The sequence below is a fragment of the Dendronephthya gigantea genome, unplaced genomic scaffold (genome assembly GCF_004324835.1).
Source record: "Dendronephthya gigantea isolate DGI-Jeju-01 unplaced genomic scaffold, DenGig_1.0 000175F, whole genome shotgun sequence".
Taxonomy (NCBI): domain Eukaryota; kingdom Metazoa; phylum Cnidaria; class Anthozoa; order Malacalcyonacea; family Nephtheidae; genus Dendronephthya; species Dendronephthya gigantea.
The window spans coordinates 31278-48276 of NW_021163185.1; the positions used below are offsets into that span (position 1 = coordinate 31278).

At 34.6% G+C, this 16999-nt stretch overlaps 1 protein-coding gene and 1 long non-coding RNA gene across 2 annotated transcripts; both read right to left on the reverse strand.

The window, feature by feature from the left end:
* Positions 1–5096: 5096 nt before the first annotated feature.
* On the reverse strand, positions 5097–5768 carry LOC114538141. The gene is made up of 3 exons (XR_003688680.1): positions 5632–5768; positions 5328–5450; positions 5097–5154 (listed from the first exon to the last, which is right to left on the reverse strand). It is a non-coding gene; the product is annotated as an uncharacterized LOC114538141 (long non-coding RNA).
* Positions 5769–6147: 379 nt separating this feature from the next.
* LOC114538123 (cubilin-like) lies at positions 6148–16597 on the reverse strand. The gene is made up of 22 exons (XM_028559237.1): positions 16577–16597; positions 16032–16067; positions 15203–15229; positions 14522–14557; positions 14310–14339; positions 13885–13911; positions 13216–13254; positions 12784–12929; positions 11990–12191; positions 11656–11803; positions 11393–11508; positions 10969–11004; positions 10209–10235; positions 9667–9702; positions 9450–9479; positions 8838–8864; positions 8156–8191; positions 7947–7976; positions 7525–7551; positions 6856–6894; positions 6483–6569; positions 6148–6266 (listed from the first exon to the last, which is right to left on the reverse strand). The coding sequence occupies exons 7-22, from the start codon at positions 13244–13246 to the stop codon at positions 6148–6150; spliced, it is 1137 nt and encodes a 378-aa protein (XP_028415038.1). The 5' UTR covers positions 13247–13254; positions 13885–13911; positions 14310–14339; positions 14522–14557; positions 15203–15229; positions 16032–16067; positions 16577–16597.
* Positions 16598–16999: the final 402 nt, after the last annotated feature.

The following is a 16999-nucleotide window of genomic DNA, read 5'->3' on the forward strand; positions in this document are numbered from 1 at the left end:
GTGAATAAAAAATCTATTTTTGCACTCTCAAAGATTATAATCTCCGTATAATTTTTGTGAGCTGTTAATTCGCCAAACAAGTGAAACGACGGCACGGCATAATATACAAAGAAGACAATTTATAAAAGCTAAAATTTTACTAGCTCTGTTCAATTTTCAAGAAAAAGATTGATGATTTTACCTGGACTAGATGTATTAGAAGGTCTTGTTGCGTTGGCTATAAAAAAAACAAATAAACTTAATTTTTTACAAATTGGTAACATTTTTCTGACCTTCTCTCTCCATGCACGAACCACGGATTGTCTTTTGATTTGCGCCATAAATCTAAATGGCTGCAAATAAATTTTGAAGCGGGATAAAAAAGAGAGAATATAGCGGTTTGTATCAGAAATTTTTCTGCGTCCAGTTTGGAACAAATACTTATCGCTTTCCCAGGATGCTTTTTGTTGCTCTGACAATTTTTTGACCGATATGTTGACAATCTCTCAGCGTGATATCTTTTTAACTATTTCGGACCTTCGGACAAGATTCCTCTTGTGTCGTTAGTGTCGGGGGGGGGGCAATTATTCATATATTCATGTTTGGCAAAATTAGTTCCTTATGAAATTGATTGTTTTTACGCTATATAAATATTTGCCCTGATGTTAACGATCTTCCGTGACCTCTGTCTTCTAGATAATTATTAACTTTTTCAAGCAGCACAAAAATGTTTAAAAGATTAATAAAATTTTAGATATTAAAAAAAAATAATTTATAGATCGATGGAAAAACTTGCTATTCGGTGGATAGCGCCATTTGTCGAATAACCGCGACTGGGCAGTGAAACATCAACATCAACATTGAGTACCAATTATTTATTACCTGGATTAGTAGTGGGTGCAATGGTGCCTGTAAAGAGAAAACGAAATTCCTCTTTATTTTATTTTATGTAACTTATGCAGCGTTGCAGTGGTGGTGAATATTCATATACTCAGTTCTACCCGACGGAGCTGTATTTTAAGCTATTGCACTTGCAAGTGTAATCCGTCCGGCAGCATTAAATATATGAATACTCCCCCCCCAAATTTCAATCTAGTTACGCCACTGAATTAATGTCGAAATATTTTTCTTATTCTTAGCTCCTTGAAATGCCAGTAATAGTAATAAAGATATCGTTACATGTTAACGAATGTCTAAATTAACCCAGCGCACTATGACAGCTAAGTTGTCCCCTGCACAAATAAATTACTTCATTTAAATTATGTCGCTCATTTACGACCCGCTGCTTACGTCGACCAGGTCATTGACATATCAAATTACGCGACTCCAATACACAATTGACTTATAGCGCATCTTGATCTGGTTGAAGACTATTGGGTTTATTAACCCTTGCTTATCGCTGCCAGGTAAATAAATTGACGGTGACTCGAGGCGTGTGGCCTTTTTTGGATTAAATTTTATCGATCAGTTCATATCTTAGATATTAATTTTACCTGGACTTGATGTATAAGAAGGCGTCGTATCTGTTAATAAAAAATATATTTTTTTTACATTCTCAAAGATTATAATCACTGTTTAAATTCTGTCAGCTGTTAATTAGCCAAACAAGTGAAACAACTTAACAGCTTAGTATACAAAGAAGACCATTTTTAAACGCCAAAAATTCGCAGTTCGCTCACCTTAATTTTCAAGAAAAAGATTGATGATTTTACCTGGATTAGATGTATTAGAAGATCTTGTCGCGTTGCCTATAAAGAAAATAAATGTATGTAAATGTAAATGTGTGCCATAAATGTAACTGGCTGCAAATAAATTTTGAAACGGGATAAAAAACGGCAAACAAGGGCCGAAAAGATTATGTTAAAGGAGCGAAGAGCTGTCAAACTTAATTTTTGTATCAACTATATACCTAATTAATAATGTTAGTTTGTACAATCTTTTCGACAACGAAAATTCTTCTAAAAACTGTTTTACACATCTGCAGTCGTATCGTAGCGAGATGTGGCGTATTTCCTTGTTTAAGAATCGTAGCAAAACGTGGTGAATCTTTAATCTTTATATCTCATCGATTCATTCTACGTGCGATTCGTTGCAATGCGAAACGGACCTAAAGCCTTATTGAATGCATGGTTTGTTTCTGACAATCATGCTAAGGGTTAATTTGAATCGATTTGATCGATTGAAAAACCTGCTATTCGTCGGATAACCGCATCTGGGCAGTGAAATATCAACATTGAGTACCAATTATAGTTATTACCTGGATTAGTAGTGGGTGGAATGGTGCCTGTTAAGAGAGAAGGAAATTCATCCATGTATTTTTTTTTTGTAATTTATGCGGCGGCGTAGGGGAGGTGAATATTTATATATTCAGTTCTATACCCGACGGTAGCTCACCCCACAAATTTCGTTCAAGTTACGCCACTGAATATATGTCGAAATATTTTTCTTATGCTTAGCTTTTTGAAAGGCCAGTAATAATGATATAGATTACATGTTAACGAATAACTCAATTAACCTATGGATTATTTCATTTCAATTATGTCCCTCATACGACCCGCTGCTGACGTCGACCAGGTCATTGCATGAAATGTCAAATTACTTAACTCAAATACACAAGTGCCTTATAGCATCTTGGTCAGGTTGAAGACCATTAAGTTTATTATCCCTTTGCTCATCGCTGCCAGTATATACTGCAACCGGTATAATTATATTGCAAGCGTTTGAAATCAGTTAAAAAAAAAAAGTGTTGCCTTTTTTAGATTAAATTTTATCGATCAGTTCATATCTTAGATATTAATTTTACCTGGACTTGATATATAAGAAGGCGTTGTATCTGTTAATAAAAAAATTTTTTTTACATTCTCAAAGATTATAATCACTGTTTAAACTCTGTCAGCTGTTAATTAGCCAAACAAGTGAAACAACTTAAAAGCTTAGTATACAAAGAAGACCATTTTTAAACGCTAAAAATTCACAGTTCGCTCAGCTTAATATTCAAGAAAAAGATTGATGATTTTACCTGGATTAGATGTATTAGAAGATCTTGTCGCGTTGCCTATAAACAAAATAAATGTATGTAAATGTAAATGTGTGCCATAAATGTAACTGGCTGCAAATAAATTTTGAAACGATATAAAAAACGGCAAACAAGGGCCGACAAGATTATGTTAAAGAAGCGAAGAGCTGTCAAACTTAATTTTTGTATAAACTATACCTAATTAATAATGTTAGTTTGTACAATCTTTTCGACAACGAAAATTCTTCTAAAAACTGTTTTACACATCTGCAGTCGTATCGTAGCGAGATGTGGCGTATTTCCTTGTTTAAGTATCGTAGCAAAACGTGGTGAATCTTTAATCTTTATATCTCATCCATTCATTTTACGCGCGATTCGTTGCAATGCGAAACGGACCTAAAGCTTTATTGAATGCATGGTTTGTTTCTGACAATCATGCTAAGGGTTAATTTGAATCGATTTGATCCATTAAAAAACCTGCTATTCGTCGGATATTTCTTGGGTGTGCGTCATGTATTTGATGTGGATGTCTTTTGTACGTGGCGTTCTATTTGTCTTAAATGTAACTCATTACGTAATCTTTCTTCAGATAACCTCAGACTATGTTGTTAATGGTCTGAATCCACGTTTGTATTGTGTGTATATCTTGTCCAAATTTGTAAATAGTTATTTATGTTAACCTTGTAGCTATTGGGAGAATGCCTTGGTTAGGGTTGTGCTCTGTCGCAATCTCCCTTGTTGTCAAGTGTAATATTTAGACTTCACAACTAAAATAAAGTATATATATATATATATATATATATATATATATATAACCGCATCTGGGCAGTGAATTATCAACATTGAGTACCAATTATTTATTACCTGGATTAGTAGTGGGTGGAATGGTGCCTGTTGAGAGAAAAGGAAATTCATCCATGTATTTTTTTATGTAATTTATGCGGCGGCGTAGGGGAGGTGAATATTTATATATTCAGTTCTATACCCGGCAGTAGCTCACCCCACAAATTTCGTTCTAGTTACGCCACTGAATTTATGTCGAAATATTTTTCTTATGCTTAGCTCCTTGAAAGGCCAGTAATAATGATATAGATTACATGTTAACGAATAACTCAATTAACCTATGGATTATTTCATTTCAATTATGTCCCTCATACGACCCGCTGCTGACGTCGACCAGGTCATTGCATGAAATGTCAAATTACGTAACTCAAATACACAAGTGCCTTATAGCATCTTGGTCGTGTTGAAGATTATTAAGTTTATTATCCCTTGCTTATCGCTGCCAGTATATACTGCAATCGGTACAATTATACTGCAAGCGTTTGAAATCAGTTGAAACAAAATAAGTGTTGCCTTTTTTAGATCAAATTTTATCGATCAGTTCATATCTTAGATATTAATTTTGCTCGACTTGATATATAAGGGCGTCGTATCTGTTATTATGAAATATTTTATTTTTGCACATCCTTAAAGATTGTAATTACCCTTTAATTTTTGTCATATGTTTGCCAAACAATGAAAACGACTTAACAGCATATTATACAAAGAACACCATCTACAAAAGCTAAAAGTTCGCATAGTTCAAATTTTAAGAAAAAGATTGATGATTTTACCTGGATTAGATGTATTAGAAGGTCTTGTCGCGTTGCCTATAAAGAAAATAAAATAACTGAAATTTTCTAAATTGGTAAGAGTTTTTCTGACCTTCTCTCTCCTTCCACGAACCACGGATTGTCTTTTAATTTGCGCCATAAATGTGACTGGAAATCAGTCGCCTGATATTCAAATAACATGCAAAATATGTATTCGCACTCATCAAAGGTTCACAGAATACAGAAATGAAAAGTTACTGAATACAAATAAAATTGCTTTAGTTCACGACATGTTTTTGATCATGTTTTTTTAAACAGAGGATTTTTACCAGTGGGGTGGGGTCGGGGAAAACATGGGGATAAGGCCCCTCATGATCTATATGTTTAAAAGAGGCCCAATATGACTAGATCTGATTGTAGCAAATTAGGTATGAAGCCATTTTACATTGCTATTCCATCTCCACTAAAGCCAAAGTTGCAAGAACAGTCGAACGACCCATTGGTATTTGCGACATGATGCTTGAGAATGACAGTTATCAATTCCAAGTTCACATTCATTGATATCTAAGATATTACAATATAAAATACATAAACTCCCATATTTTGAACGGTTAAATCTATGTTTTTTTAACCAAAAAGAGGAAATTATATTGCAAGGGAATTATGAATTATCCTCGTCAATTTTTTTGCAAAATATTACCAAATACCATGCAAATAATTAGTATAAAGATGCAAACCTGTGCAGGTTACGCCATCTCCGGTATAACCGTTTTCACAAATGCAGTAAAACGATTCATTCGTATTGACACATGACGCTCCAATAGCGCAGTTGTGTGTTCCAAAGTAACATTCATTTACATCTAAAATATAATATTTACATAGACATTTTTAGAATACTTCAATTTTACTACCAGGCAGTTACTCTGACTCAGAGTGTCAGTCTGTTTTGTTCTTAACCCTAATTTTCTTACGAGCAGAAAATAGAACAAACTTTTATAAGTTTTAATATTTTCTTGCCGATATATTTTGAAACTTTCTTACCTAATGGTGTTGAATAGTTCAGAACAAATCCCGGTGCTGACACGCTATAATCCGAGTGAAACACGATGAAGAGTTTGAGTCCAGATGATACCAGGCTTCTTGGTAATTGGTTTCCACAGAATCTGCCCAGTTTCGTCGTATTTGCTGAATCTCCATTATAAACTTCCAAATAGTCAAATCCACAACTGTAACTACCTTCCAGCTAAAACGTCATGCAATTTTTGTAAATTATTTGTCAATTTTGCACATACGAATTAAATTGATTTTAAACTGTTTAACGGTTTTAAACTATACTATTCTACGAATTTCTAAGTTCAGTCAATGAAAGATTGCTAATATTCAATTGATAGTGCAATCGTCTGCTGATTAGCTCAAAGTGTACGGATATTTTTGAATGTTCTCGTTGTTTTCTTTGAGGGTATTTGTCGCGCCAGCTTGTTATCTTTTCTACACAAGGAAATTCGCCATGAAAAGGCTTGTTTTTTTTCGAAATTCAATGAATAATAAGACAATTATTCAAGTCGGCTTTCGCAAGTTATCGAGGATTACTGACATTGACCTCTGCCTGACATTCCGGATACCCTGCGCTCCCTCATCAATAATTATATTGGAATCGTCATTCTGGTGAAATGGAGCTAAGTGTTTGGTTGAGAAGAATTTACTTCCATATAAAATTCAGCTATTTATATCATAATATTTCCCCTCATGCAGTTGTCCAATAAAAAGATAATTTTGTTTTCCACTTTGAACTTATAAGTCTTAGGAGCAATAAATTAGGTAAAAGTAGCCTACCAAGAATGAAGTAAACTGTAGTAAAATTTTTCTTCCATTGGTGCTGGAAATGGTCCAACTGCAATCCATGTAGTGAGGGTATGAAAGGGGATAAAGAGGGCTTGTGAGTTTTCCAGGAGGATACAGTTGACTTTCGCCGCATAATTCTGGAAATATTATTCACACAAACTTATTGAAGGATAGAGCAAAGTGGAATTTATCGCCGATTATTTATTATTAGAATAGTAAATAGGAACATGTTCAAACTTGAATTAGCCTAGACCTATATAGGGGCAAAAGAGCATTAATTGAGGTAGGGAGCAATTATTCATATCTTCATGTTCGGCAATATTAGTTTCTTATTCCTCAATGCAAAAAATAATGAAAACGCAATGCCAAAGCCCTGTTTTCAAATATGCATCGTTAATGATAATTACTAATAGGAACTGTTACCTGGCGCTGATGTCGTAAAATTTCGTGGCATGTTTTTCGCTGTGAAGAAATAAATTAGTATAATTATTCTTCCGCATCAACTTATTTTGTTTGAGTTTGCATACTATTTAATTATGACTGCAATTGGAAATTATGGATTCCTTGTGAGTCTTGTAACAGTCATGCTAAGGGTTAATTTTTGTCTTAACTTCAACGAAATAAAAAAGATATCAAATTCAAGCGAAGAACTGCTGAGAAAAATGTGTCAACTATGGACGATTAAATCTTTATTAGCCAACACCTACGGCGGATTGCATGCATGTACAAAGGTTGGATATTCCTTTACATAGCAGGGGCCACGAAAGATCGTTAGCTTCGCGGGGGGGGGAAATTATTCATATTTTCGGGTTAGCAATATTAGTTTCCTACGAAATTTTTTTTTATCGTCAGCTGAAATGAATATATAAATATTTGGCCTCCAGTTTCCAATCTTCCGCTGCCTCTGCATCTACTAGACAATTATTGATTGTGCGCAAAAATGTTTAAAAAAGAAATAAAACATTAGGTATTAACCAACAAGTATAATTTAGATCGTTTGAAAAACCCGCTTTTCGGTGGAGAGCGCTATATCCGTCGAATAAACGCGGCTGGGCAGTGAAACATCAAAATTCACTACCAATTATTCATTACCTGGATTAGTAGTGGGTGGAATGGTGCCTGTAAAGAGAAAAGGAATTCTTCCATATTTTTTTTTATGTAATTTATGCAGCGGCGTAGGGGAGGTGAATATGCAAATATTCAGTTCTACCCGACGGGGCTGTATTTTAAGCTGTTGGACTTTCAAGTGTAATCCATCCGGCTGAATTAAATAATGAACACTCACCCCCAAATTTCGTTCTAGTTACGCCACTGAATTTATGTCGAAATATTTTACTTATTCTTAGCTCCTTGAAATGCCAGTAATGGTAATATAGATTACGGCAACTCTAGACGCACGTGTAATCTTGGAATCGGTATATACTGCCAGCGTTTGAAATCAGTTCAGACTAAATAGGTGTCGCCTTTTTGGATAAATTTTATCGATCAGTTCATATCTTGGATATTAATTTTACCTCGACTTGATGTATAAGAAGGCGTCGTATCTGTGAATAAAATATTTTTGCACTCTCAAAGATTATAATCTCCGTATAATTTTTGTGAGCTGTTAATTCGCCAAACAAGTGAAACGACGGCACGGCATAATATACAAAGAAGACAATTTATAAAAGCTAAAATTTTACTAGCTCTGTTCAATTTTCAAGAAAAAGATTGATGATTTTACCTGGACTAGATGTATTAGAAGGTCTTGTTGCGTTGGCTATAAAAAAAACAAATAAACTTAATTTTTTACAAATTGGTAACATTTTTCTGACCTTCTCTCTCCATGCACGAACCACGGATTGTCTTTTGATTTGCGCCATAAATCTAAATAGCTGCAAATAAATTTTGAAGCGGGATAAAAAAGAGAGAATATAGCGGTTTGTATCAGAAATTTTTCTGCGTCCAGTTTGGAACAAATACTTATCGCTTTCCCAGGATGCTTTTTGTTGCTCTGACAATTTTTTGACCGATATGTTGACAATCTCTCAGCGTGATATCTTTTTAACTATTTCGGACCTTCGGACAAGATTCCTCTTGTGTCGTTAGTGTCGGGGGGGGGGCAATTATTCATATATTCATGTTTGGCAAAATTAGTTCCTTATGAAATTGATTGTTTTTACGCTATATAAATATTTGCCCTGATGTTAACGATCTTCCGTGACCTCTGTCTTCTAGATAATTATTAACTTTTTCAAGCAGCACAAAAATGTTTAAAAGATTAATAAAATTTTAGATATTAATCAAAAAAATAATTTATAGATCGATGGAAAAACTTGCTATTCGGTGGATAGCGCCATTTGTCGAATAACCGCGACTGGGCAGTGAAACATCAACATCAACATTGAGTACCAATTATTTATTACCTGGATTAGTAGTGGGTGCAATGGTGCCTGTAAAGAGAAAACGAAATTCCTCTTTATTTTATTTTATGTAACTTATGCAGCGTTGCAGTGGTGGTGAATATTCATATACTCAGTTCTACCCGACGGAGCTGTATTTTAAGCTATTGCACTTGCAAGTGTAATCCGTCCGGCAGCATTAAATATATGAATACTCACCCCCCCAAATTTCAATCTAGTTACGCCACTGAATTAATGTCGAAATATTTTTCTTATTCTTAGCTCCTTGAAATGCCAGTAATAGTAATAAAGATATCGTTACATGTTAACGAATGTCTAAATTAACCCAGCGCACTATGACAGCTAAGTTGTCCCCTGCACAAATAAATTACTTCATTTAAATTATGTCGCTCATTTACGACCCGCTGCTTACGTCGACCAGGTCATTGACATATCAAATTACGCGACTCCAATACACAATTGACTTATAGCGCATCTTGATCTGGTTGAAGACTATTGGGTTTATTAACCCTTGCTTATCGCTGCCAGGTAAATAAATTGACGGTGACTCGAGGCGTGTGGCCTTTTTTGGATTAAATTTTATCGATCAGTTCATATCTTAGATATTAATTTTACCTGGACTTGATGTATAAGAAGGCGTCGTATCTGTTAATAAAAATATATTTTTTTACATTCTCAAAGATTATAATCACTGTTTAAATTCTGTCAGCTGTTAATTAGCCAAACAAGTGAAACAACTTAACAGCTTAGTATACAAAGAAGACCATTTTTAAACGCCAAAAATTCGCAGTTCGCTCACCTTAATTTTCAAGAAAAAGATTGATGATTTTACCTGGATTAGATGTATTAGAAGATCTTGTCGCGTTGCCTATAAAGAAAATAAATGTATGTAAATGTAAATGTGTGCCATAAATGTAACTGGCTGCAAATAAATTTTGAAACGGGATAAAAAACGGCAAACAAGGGCCGAAAGATTATGTTAAAGGAGCGAAGAGCTGTCAAACTTAATTTTTGTATCAACTATATACCTAATTAATAATGTTAGTTTGTACAATCTTTTCGACAACGAAAATTCTTCTAAAAACTGTTTTACACATCTGCAGTCGTATCGTAGCGAGATGTGGCGTATTTCCTTGTTTAAGAATCGTAGCAAAACGTGGTGAATCTTTAATCTTTATCTCATCGATTCATTCTACGTGCGATTCGTTGCAATGCGAAACGGACCTAAAGCCTTATTGAATGCATGGTTTGTTTCTGACAATCATGCTAAGGGTTAATTTGAATCGATTTGATCGATTGAAAAACCTGCTATTCGTCGGATAACCGCATCTGGGCAGTGAAATATCAACATTGAGTACCAATTATAGTTATTACCTGGATTAGTAGTGGGTGGAATGGTGCCTGTTAAGAGAGAAGGAAATTCATCCATGTATTTTTTTTTTGTAATTTATGCGGCGGCGTAGGGGAGGTGAATATTTATATATTCAGTTCTATACCCGACGGTAGCTCACCCCACAAATTTCGTTCAAGTTACGCCACTGAATATATGTCGAAATATTTTTCTTATGCTTAACTTTTTGAAAGGCCAGTAATAATGATATAGATTACATGTTAACGAATAACTCAATTAACCTATGGATTATTTCATTTCAATTATGTCCCTCATACGACCCGCTGCTGACGTCGACCAGGTCATTGCATGAAATGTCAAATTACGTAACTCAAATACACAAGTGCCTTATAGCATCTTGGTCGGGTTGAAGACCATTAAGTTTATTATCCCTTTGCTCAACGCTGCCAGTATATACTGCAACCGGTATAATTATATTGCAAGCGTTTGAAATCAGTTAAAAAAAAAAAAGTATTGCCTTTTTTAGATTAAATTTTATCGATCAGTTCATATCTTAGATATTAATTTTGCTCGACTTGATGTATAAAAGGGCGTCGTATCTGTTATTATGAAATATTTTATTTTTGCACATCCTTAAAGATTGTAATTACCGTTTAATTTTTGTCATATGTTAATTTGCCAAACAATGAAAACGACTTAACAGCATATTATACAAAGAACACCATCTACAAAAGCTAAAAGTTCGCATAGTTCAAATTTTAAGAAAAAGATTGATGATTTTACCTGGATTAGATGTATTAGAAGGTCTTGTCGCGTTGCCTATAAAGAAAATAAAATAACTGAAATTTTCTAAAATTGGTAAGAGTTTTCTGACCTTCTCTCTCCTTCCACGAACCACGGATTGTCTTTTAATTTGCGCCATAAATGTGACTGGAAATCAGTCGCCTGATATTCAAATAACATGCAAAATATGTATTCGCACTCATCAAAGGTTCACAGAATACAGAAATGAAAAGTTACTGAATACAAATAAAATTGCTTTAGTTCACGACATGTTTTTGATCAATGTTTTTTTAAACAGAGGATTTTTACCAGTGGGGTGGGGTCGGGGAAAACATGGGGATAAGGCCCCTCATGATCTATATGTTAAAAGAGGCCCAATATGACTAGATCTGATTGTAGCAAATTAGGTATGAAGCCATTTTACATGCTATTCCATCTCCACTAAAGCCAAAGTTGCAAGAACAGTCGAACGACCCATTGGTATTGCGACATGATGCTTGAGAATGACAGTTATCAATTCCAAGTTCACATTCATGATATCTAAGATATTACAATATAAAATACATAAACTCCCATATTTTAACGGTTAAATCCTATGTTTTTTAACCAAAAAGAGGAAATTAAATTGCAAGGGAATTATGAATTATCCTCGTCAATTTTTTTGCAAAATATTACCAAATACCATGCAAATAATTAGTATAAAGATGTAAACCTGTGCAGGTTACGCCATCTCCGGTATAACCGTTTTCACAAATGCAGTAAAACGATTCATTCGTATTGACACATGACGCTCCAATAGCGCAGTTGTGTGTTCCAAAGTAACATTCATTTACATCTAAAATATAATATTTACATAGACACATTTTTAGAATACTTCAATTTTACTACCAGGCAGTTACTCTGACTCAGAGTGTCAGTCTGTTTTGTTCTTAACCCTAATTTTCTTACGAGCAGAAAATAGAACAAACTTTTATAAGTTTTAATATTTTCTTGCCGATATATTTTGAAACTTATTTCTTACCTAATGGTGTTGAATAGTTCAGAACAAATCCCGGTGCTGACACGCTATAATCCGAGTGAAACACGATGAAGAGTTTGAGTCCAGATGATACCAGGCTTCTTGGTAATTGGTTTCCACAGAATCTGCCCAGTTTCGTCGTATTTGCTGAATCTCCATCATAAACTTCCAAATAGTCAAATCCACAACTGTAACTACCTTCCAGCTAAAACGTCATGCATTTTTGTAAATTATTTGTCAATTTTGCACATACGAATTAAATTGATTTTAAACTGTTTAAAGGTTTAAACTATACTATTCTACGAATTTCTAAGTTCAGTCAATGAAAGATTGCTAATATTCAATTGATAGGCAATCGTCTGCTGATTAGCTCAAAGTGTACGGATATTTTTGAATGTTCTCGTTGTTGTCTGTTGAGGGTATTTGTCGCGCCAGCTTGTTATCTTTTCTACACAAGGAAATTCGCCATGAAAAGGCTTGTTTTTTTTCGAAATTCAATGAATAATAAGACAATTATTCAAGTCGGCTTTCGCAAGTTATCTAGGATATACTGACATTGACCTCTGCCTGAACATTCCGGATACCCTGCGCTCCCTCATCCAATAATTATATTGGAATCGTCACTTCTGGTGAAATGGAGCTAAGTGTTTGGTTGAGAAGAATTTACTTCCATATAAAATTCAGCTATTTATATCATAATATTTCCCCTCATGCAGTTGTCCAATAAAAAGATAATTTTGTTTTCCACTTTGAACTTATAAGTCTTAGGAGCAATAAATTAGGTAAAAGTAGCCTACCAAGAATGAAGTAAACTGTAGTAAAATTTTTCTTCCATTGGTGCTGGAAATGGTCCAACTGCAATCCATGTAGTGAGGGTATGAAAGGGGATAAAGAGGGCTTGTGAGTTTTCCAGGAGGATACAGTTGACTTTCGCCGCATAATTCTGGAAATATTATTCACACAAACTTATTGAAGGATAGAGCAAAGTGGAATTTATCGCCGATTATTTATTATTAGAATAGTAAATAGGAACATGTTCAAACTTGAATTAGCCTAGACCTATATAGGGGCAAAAGAGCATTAATTGAGGTAGGGAGCAATTATTCATATCTTCATGTTCGGCAATATTAGTTTCTTATTCCTCAATGCAAAAAATAATGAAAACGCAATGCCAAAGCCCTGTTTTCAAATATGCATCGTTAATGATAATTACTAATAGGAACTGTTACCTGGCGCTGATGTCGTAAAATTTCGTGGCATGTTTTTCGCTGTGAAGAAATAAATTAGTATATAATTATTCTTCCGCATCAACTTATTTTGTTTGAGTTTGCATACTATTTAATTATGACTGCAATTGGAAATTATGGATTCCTTGTGAGTCTTGTAACAGTCATGCTAAGGGTTAATTTTTGTCTTAACTTCAACGAAATAAAAAAGATATCAAATTCAAGCGAAGAACTGCTGAGAAAAATGTGTCAACTATGGACGATTAAATCTTTATTAGCCAACACCTACGGCGGATTGCATGCATGTACGAAGGTTGGATATTCCTTTACATAGCAGGGGCCACGAAAGATCGTTAGCTTCGCGGGGGGGGAAATTATTCATATTTTCGGGTTAGCAATATTAGTTTCCTACGAAATTTTTTTTTTATCGTCAGCTGAAAAATATATAAATATTTGGCCTCCAGTTTCCAATCTTCCGCTGCCCCTGCATCTACTAGACAATTATTGATTGTGCGCAAAAATGTTTAAAAAAGAAATAAAACATTAGGTATTAACCAACAAGTATAATTTAGATCGTTTGAAAAACCCGCTTTTCGGTGGAGAGCGCTATATCCGTCGAATAAACGCGGCTGGGCAGTGAAACATCAAAATTCACTACCAATTATTCATTACCTGGATTAGTAGTGGGTGGAATGGTGCCTGTAAAGAGAAAAGGAAATTCTTCCATATTTTATTTTATGTAATTTATGCAGCGGCGTAGGGGAGGTGAATATGCAAATATTCAGTTCTACCCGACGGGGCTGTATTTTAAGCTGTTGGACTTTCAAGTGTAATCCATCCGGCTGAATTAAATAATGAACACTCACCCCCAAATTTCGTTCTAGTTACGCCACTGAATTTATGTCGAAATATTTTACTTATTCTTAGCTCCTTGAAATGCCAGTAATGGTAATATAGATTACGGCAACTCTAGACGCACGTGTAATCTTGGAATCGGTATATATACTGCCAGCGTTTGAAATCAGTTCAGACTAAATAGGTGTCGCCTTTTTGGATAAATTTTATCGATCAGTTCATATCTTGGATATTAATTTTACCTCGACTTGATGTATAAGAAGGCGTCGTATCTGTGAATAAAAAATTTATTTTTGCACTCTCAAAGATTATAATCTCCGTATAATTTTTGTGAGCTGTTAATTCGCCAAACAAGTGAAACGACGCACGGCATAATATACAAAGAAGACAATTTATAAAAGCTAAAATTTTACTAGCTCTGTTCAATTTTCAAGAAAAAGATTGATGATTTTACCTGGACTAGATGTATTAGAAGGTCTTGTTGCGTTGGCTATAAAAAAAACAAATAAACTTAATTTTTTACAAATTGGTAACATTTTTCTGACCTTCTCTCTCCATGCACGAACCACGGATTGTCTTTTGATTTGCGCCATAAATCTAAATGGCTGCAAATAAATTTTGAAGCGGGATAAAAAAGAGAGAATATAGCGGTTTGTATCAGAAATTTTCTGCGTCCAGTTTGGAACAAATACTTATCGCTTTCCCAGGATGCTTTTTGTTGCTCTGACAATTTTTTGACCGATATGTTGACAATCTCTCAGCGTGATATCTTTTTAACTATTTCGGACCTTCGGACAAGATTCCTCTTGTGTCGTTAGTGTCGGGGGGGGGGCAATTATTCATATATTCATGTTTGGCAAAATTAGTTCCTTATGAAATTGATTGTTTTTACGCTATATAAATATTTGCCCTGATGTTAACGATCTTCCGTGACCTCTGTCTTCTAGATAATTATTAACTTTTTCAAGCAGCACAAAAATGTTTAAAAGATTAATAAAATTTTAGATATTAATCAAAAAAATAATTTATAGATCGATGGAAAAACTTGCTATTCGGTGGATAGCGCCATTTGTCGAATAACCGCGACTGGGCAGTGAAACATCAACATCAACATTGAGTACCAATTATTTATTACCTGGATTAGTAGTGGGTGCAATGGTGCCTGTAAAGAGAAAACGAAATTCCTCTTTATTTTATTTTATGTAACTTATGCAGCGTTGCAGTGGTGGTGAATATTCATATACTCAGTTCTACCCGACGGAGCTGTATTTTAAGCTATTGCACTTGCAAGTGTAATCCGTCCGGCAGCATTAAATATATGAATACTCACCCCCCCAAATTTCAATCTAGTTACGCCACTGAATTAATGTCGAAATATTTTTCTTATTCTTAGCTCCTTGAAATGCCAGTAATAGTAATAAAGATATCGTTACATGTTAACGAATGTCTAAATTAACCCAGCGCACTATGACAGCTAAGTTGTCCCCTGCACAAATAAATTACTTCATTTAAATTATGTCGCTCATTTACGACCCGCTGCTTACGTCGACCAGGTCATTGACATATCAAATTACGCGACTCCAATACACAATTGACTTATAGCGCATCTTGATCTGGTTGAAGACTATTGGGTTTATTAACCCTTGCTTATCGCTGCCAGGTAAATAAATTGACGGTGACTCGAGGCGTGTGGCCTTTTTTGGATTAAATTTTATCGATCAGTTCATATCTTAGATATTAATTTTGCCTGGACTTGATGTATAAAAAGGCGTCGTATCTGTTAATAAAAATATATTTTTTTACATTCTCAAAGATTATAATCACTGTTTAAATTCTGTCAGCTGTTAATTAGCCAAACAAGTGAAACAACTTAACAGCTTAGTATACAAAGAAGACCATTTTTAAACGCCAAAAATTCGCAGTTCGCTCACCTTAATTTTCAAGAAAAAGATTGATGATTTTACCTGGATTAGATGTATTAGAAGATCTTGTCGCGTTGCCTATAAAGAAAATAAATGTATGTAAATGTAAATGTGTGCCATAAATGTAACTGGCTGCAAATAAATTTTGAAACGGGATAAAAAACGGCAAACAAGGGCCGAAAAGATTATGTTAAAGAAGCGAAGAGCTGTCAAACTTAATTTTTGTATCAACTATATACCTAATTAATAATGTTAGTTTGTACAATCTTTTCGACAACGAAAATTCTTCTAAAAACTGTTTTACACATCTGCAGTCGTATCGTAGCGAGATGTGGCGTATTTCCTTGTTTAAGAATCGTAGCAAAACGTGGTGAATCTTTAATCTTTATATCTCATCGATTCATTCTACGTGCGATTCGTTGCAATGCGAAACGGACCTAAAGCCTTATTGAATGCATGGTTTGTTTCTGACAATCATGCTAAGGGTTAATTTGAATCGATTTGATCGATTGAAAAACCTGCTATTCGTCGGATAACTGCATCTGGGCAGTGAAATATCAACATTGAGTACCAATTATAGTTATTACCTGGATTAGTAGTGGGTGGAATGGTGCCTGTTAAGAGAGAAGGAAATTCATCCATGTATTTTTTTTTTGTAATTTATGCGGCGGCGTAGGGGAGGTGAATATTTATATATTCAGTTCTATACCCGACGGTAGCTCACCCCACAAATTTCGTTCAAGTTACGCCACTGAATATATGTCGAAATATTTTTCTTATGCTTAGCTTTTTGAAAGGCCAGTAATAATGATATAGATTACATGTTAACGAATAACTCAATTAATCTATGGATTATTTCATTTCAATTATGTCCCTCATACGACCCGCTGCTGACGTCGACCAGGTCATTGCATAAAATGTCAAATTACGTAACTCAAATACACAAGTGCCTTATAGCATCTTGGTCGGGTTGAAGACCATTAAGTTTATTATCCCTTTGCTCATCGCTG

Bases quoted from the DNA above. Each gene is read 5' to 3' on its own strand.
- LOC114538123 (XM_028559237.1), bottom strand. From the start codon at position 13,246: ATGCCACGAAATTTTACGACATCAGCGCCAG. The intron at 11,005-11,392 runs GTAAAATGGCTT...TTTTCTTTATAG, and splicing joins TAGTGGAGATGGAATAGCAT to GCAACGCGACAAGACCTTCT. The intron at 7,552-7,946 runs GTAAAATTAATA...TTCTCTTTACAG, and splicing joins TTCTTATACATCAAGTCGAG to GCACCATTCCACCCACTACT.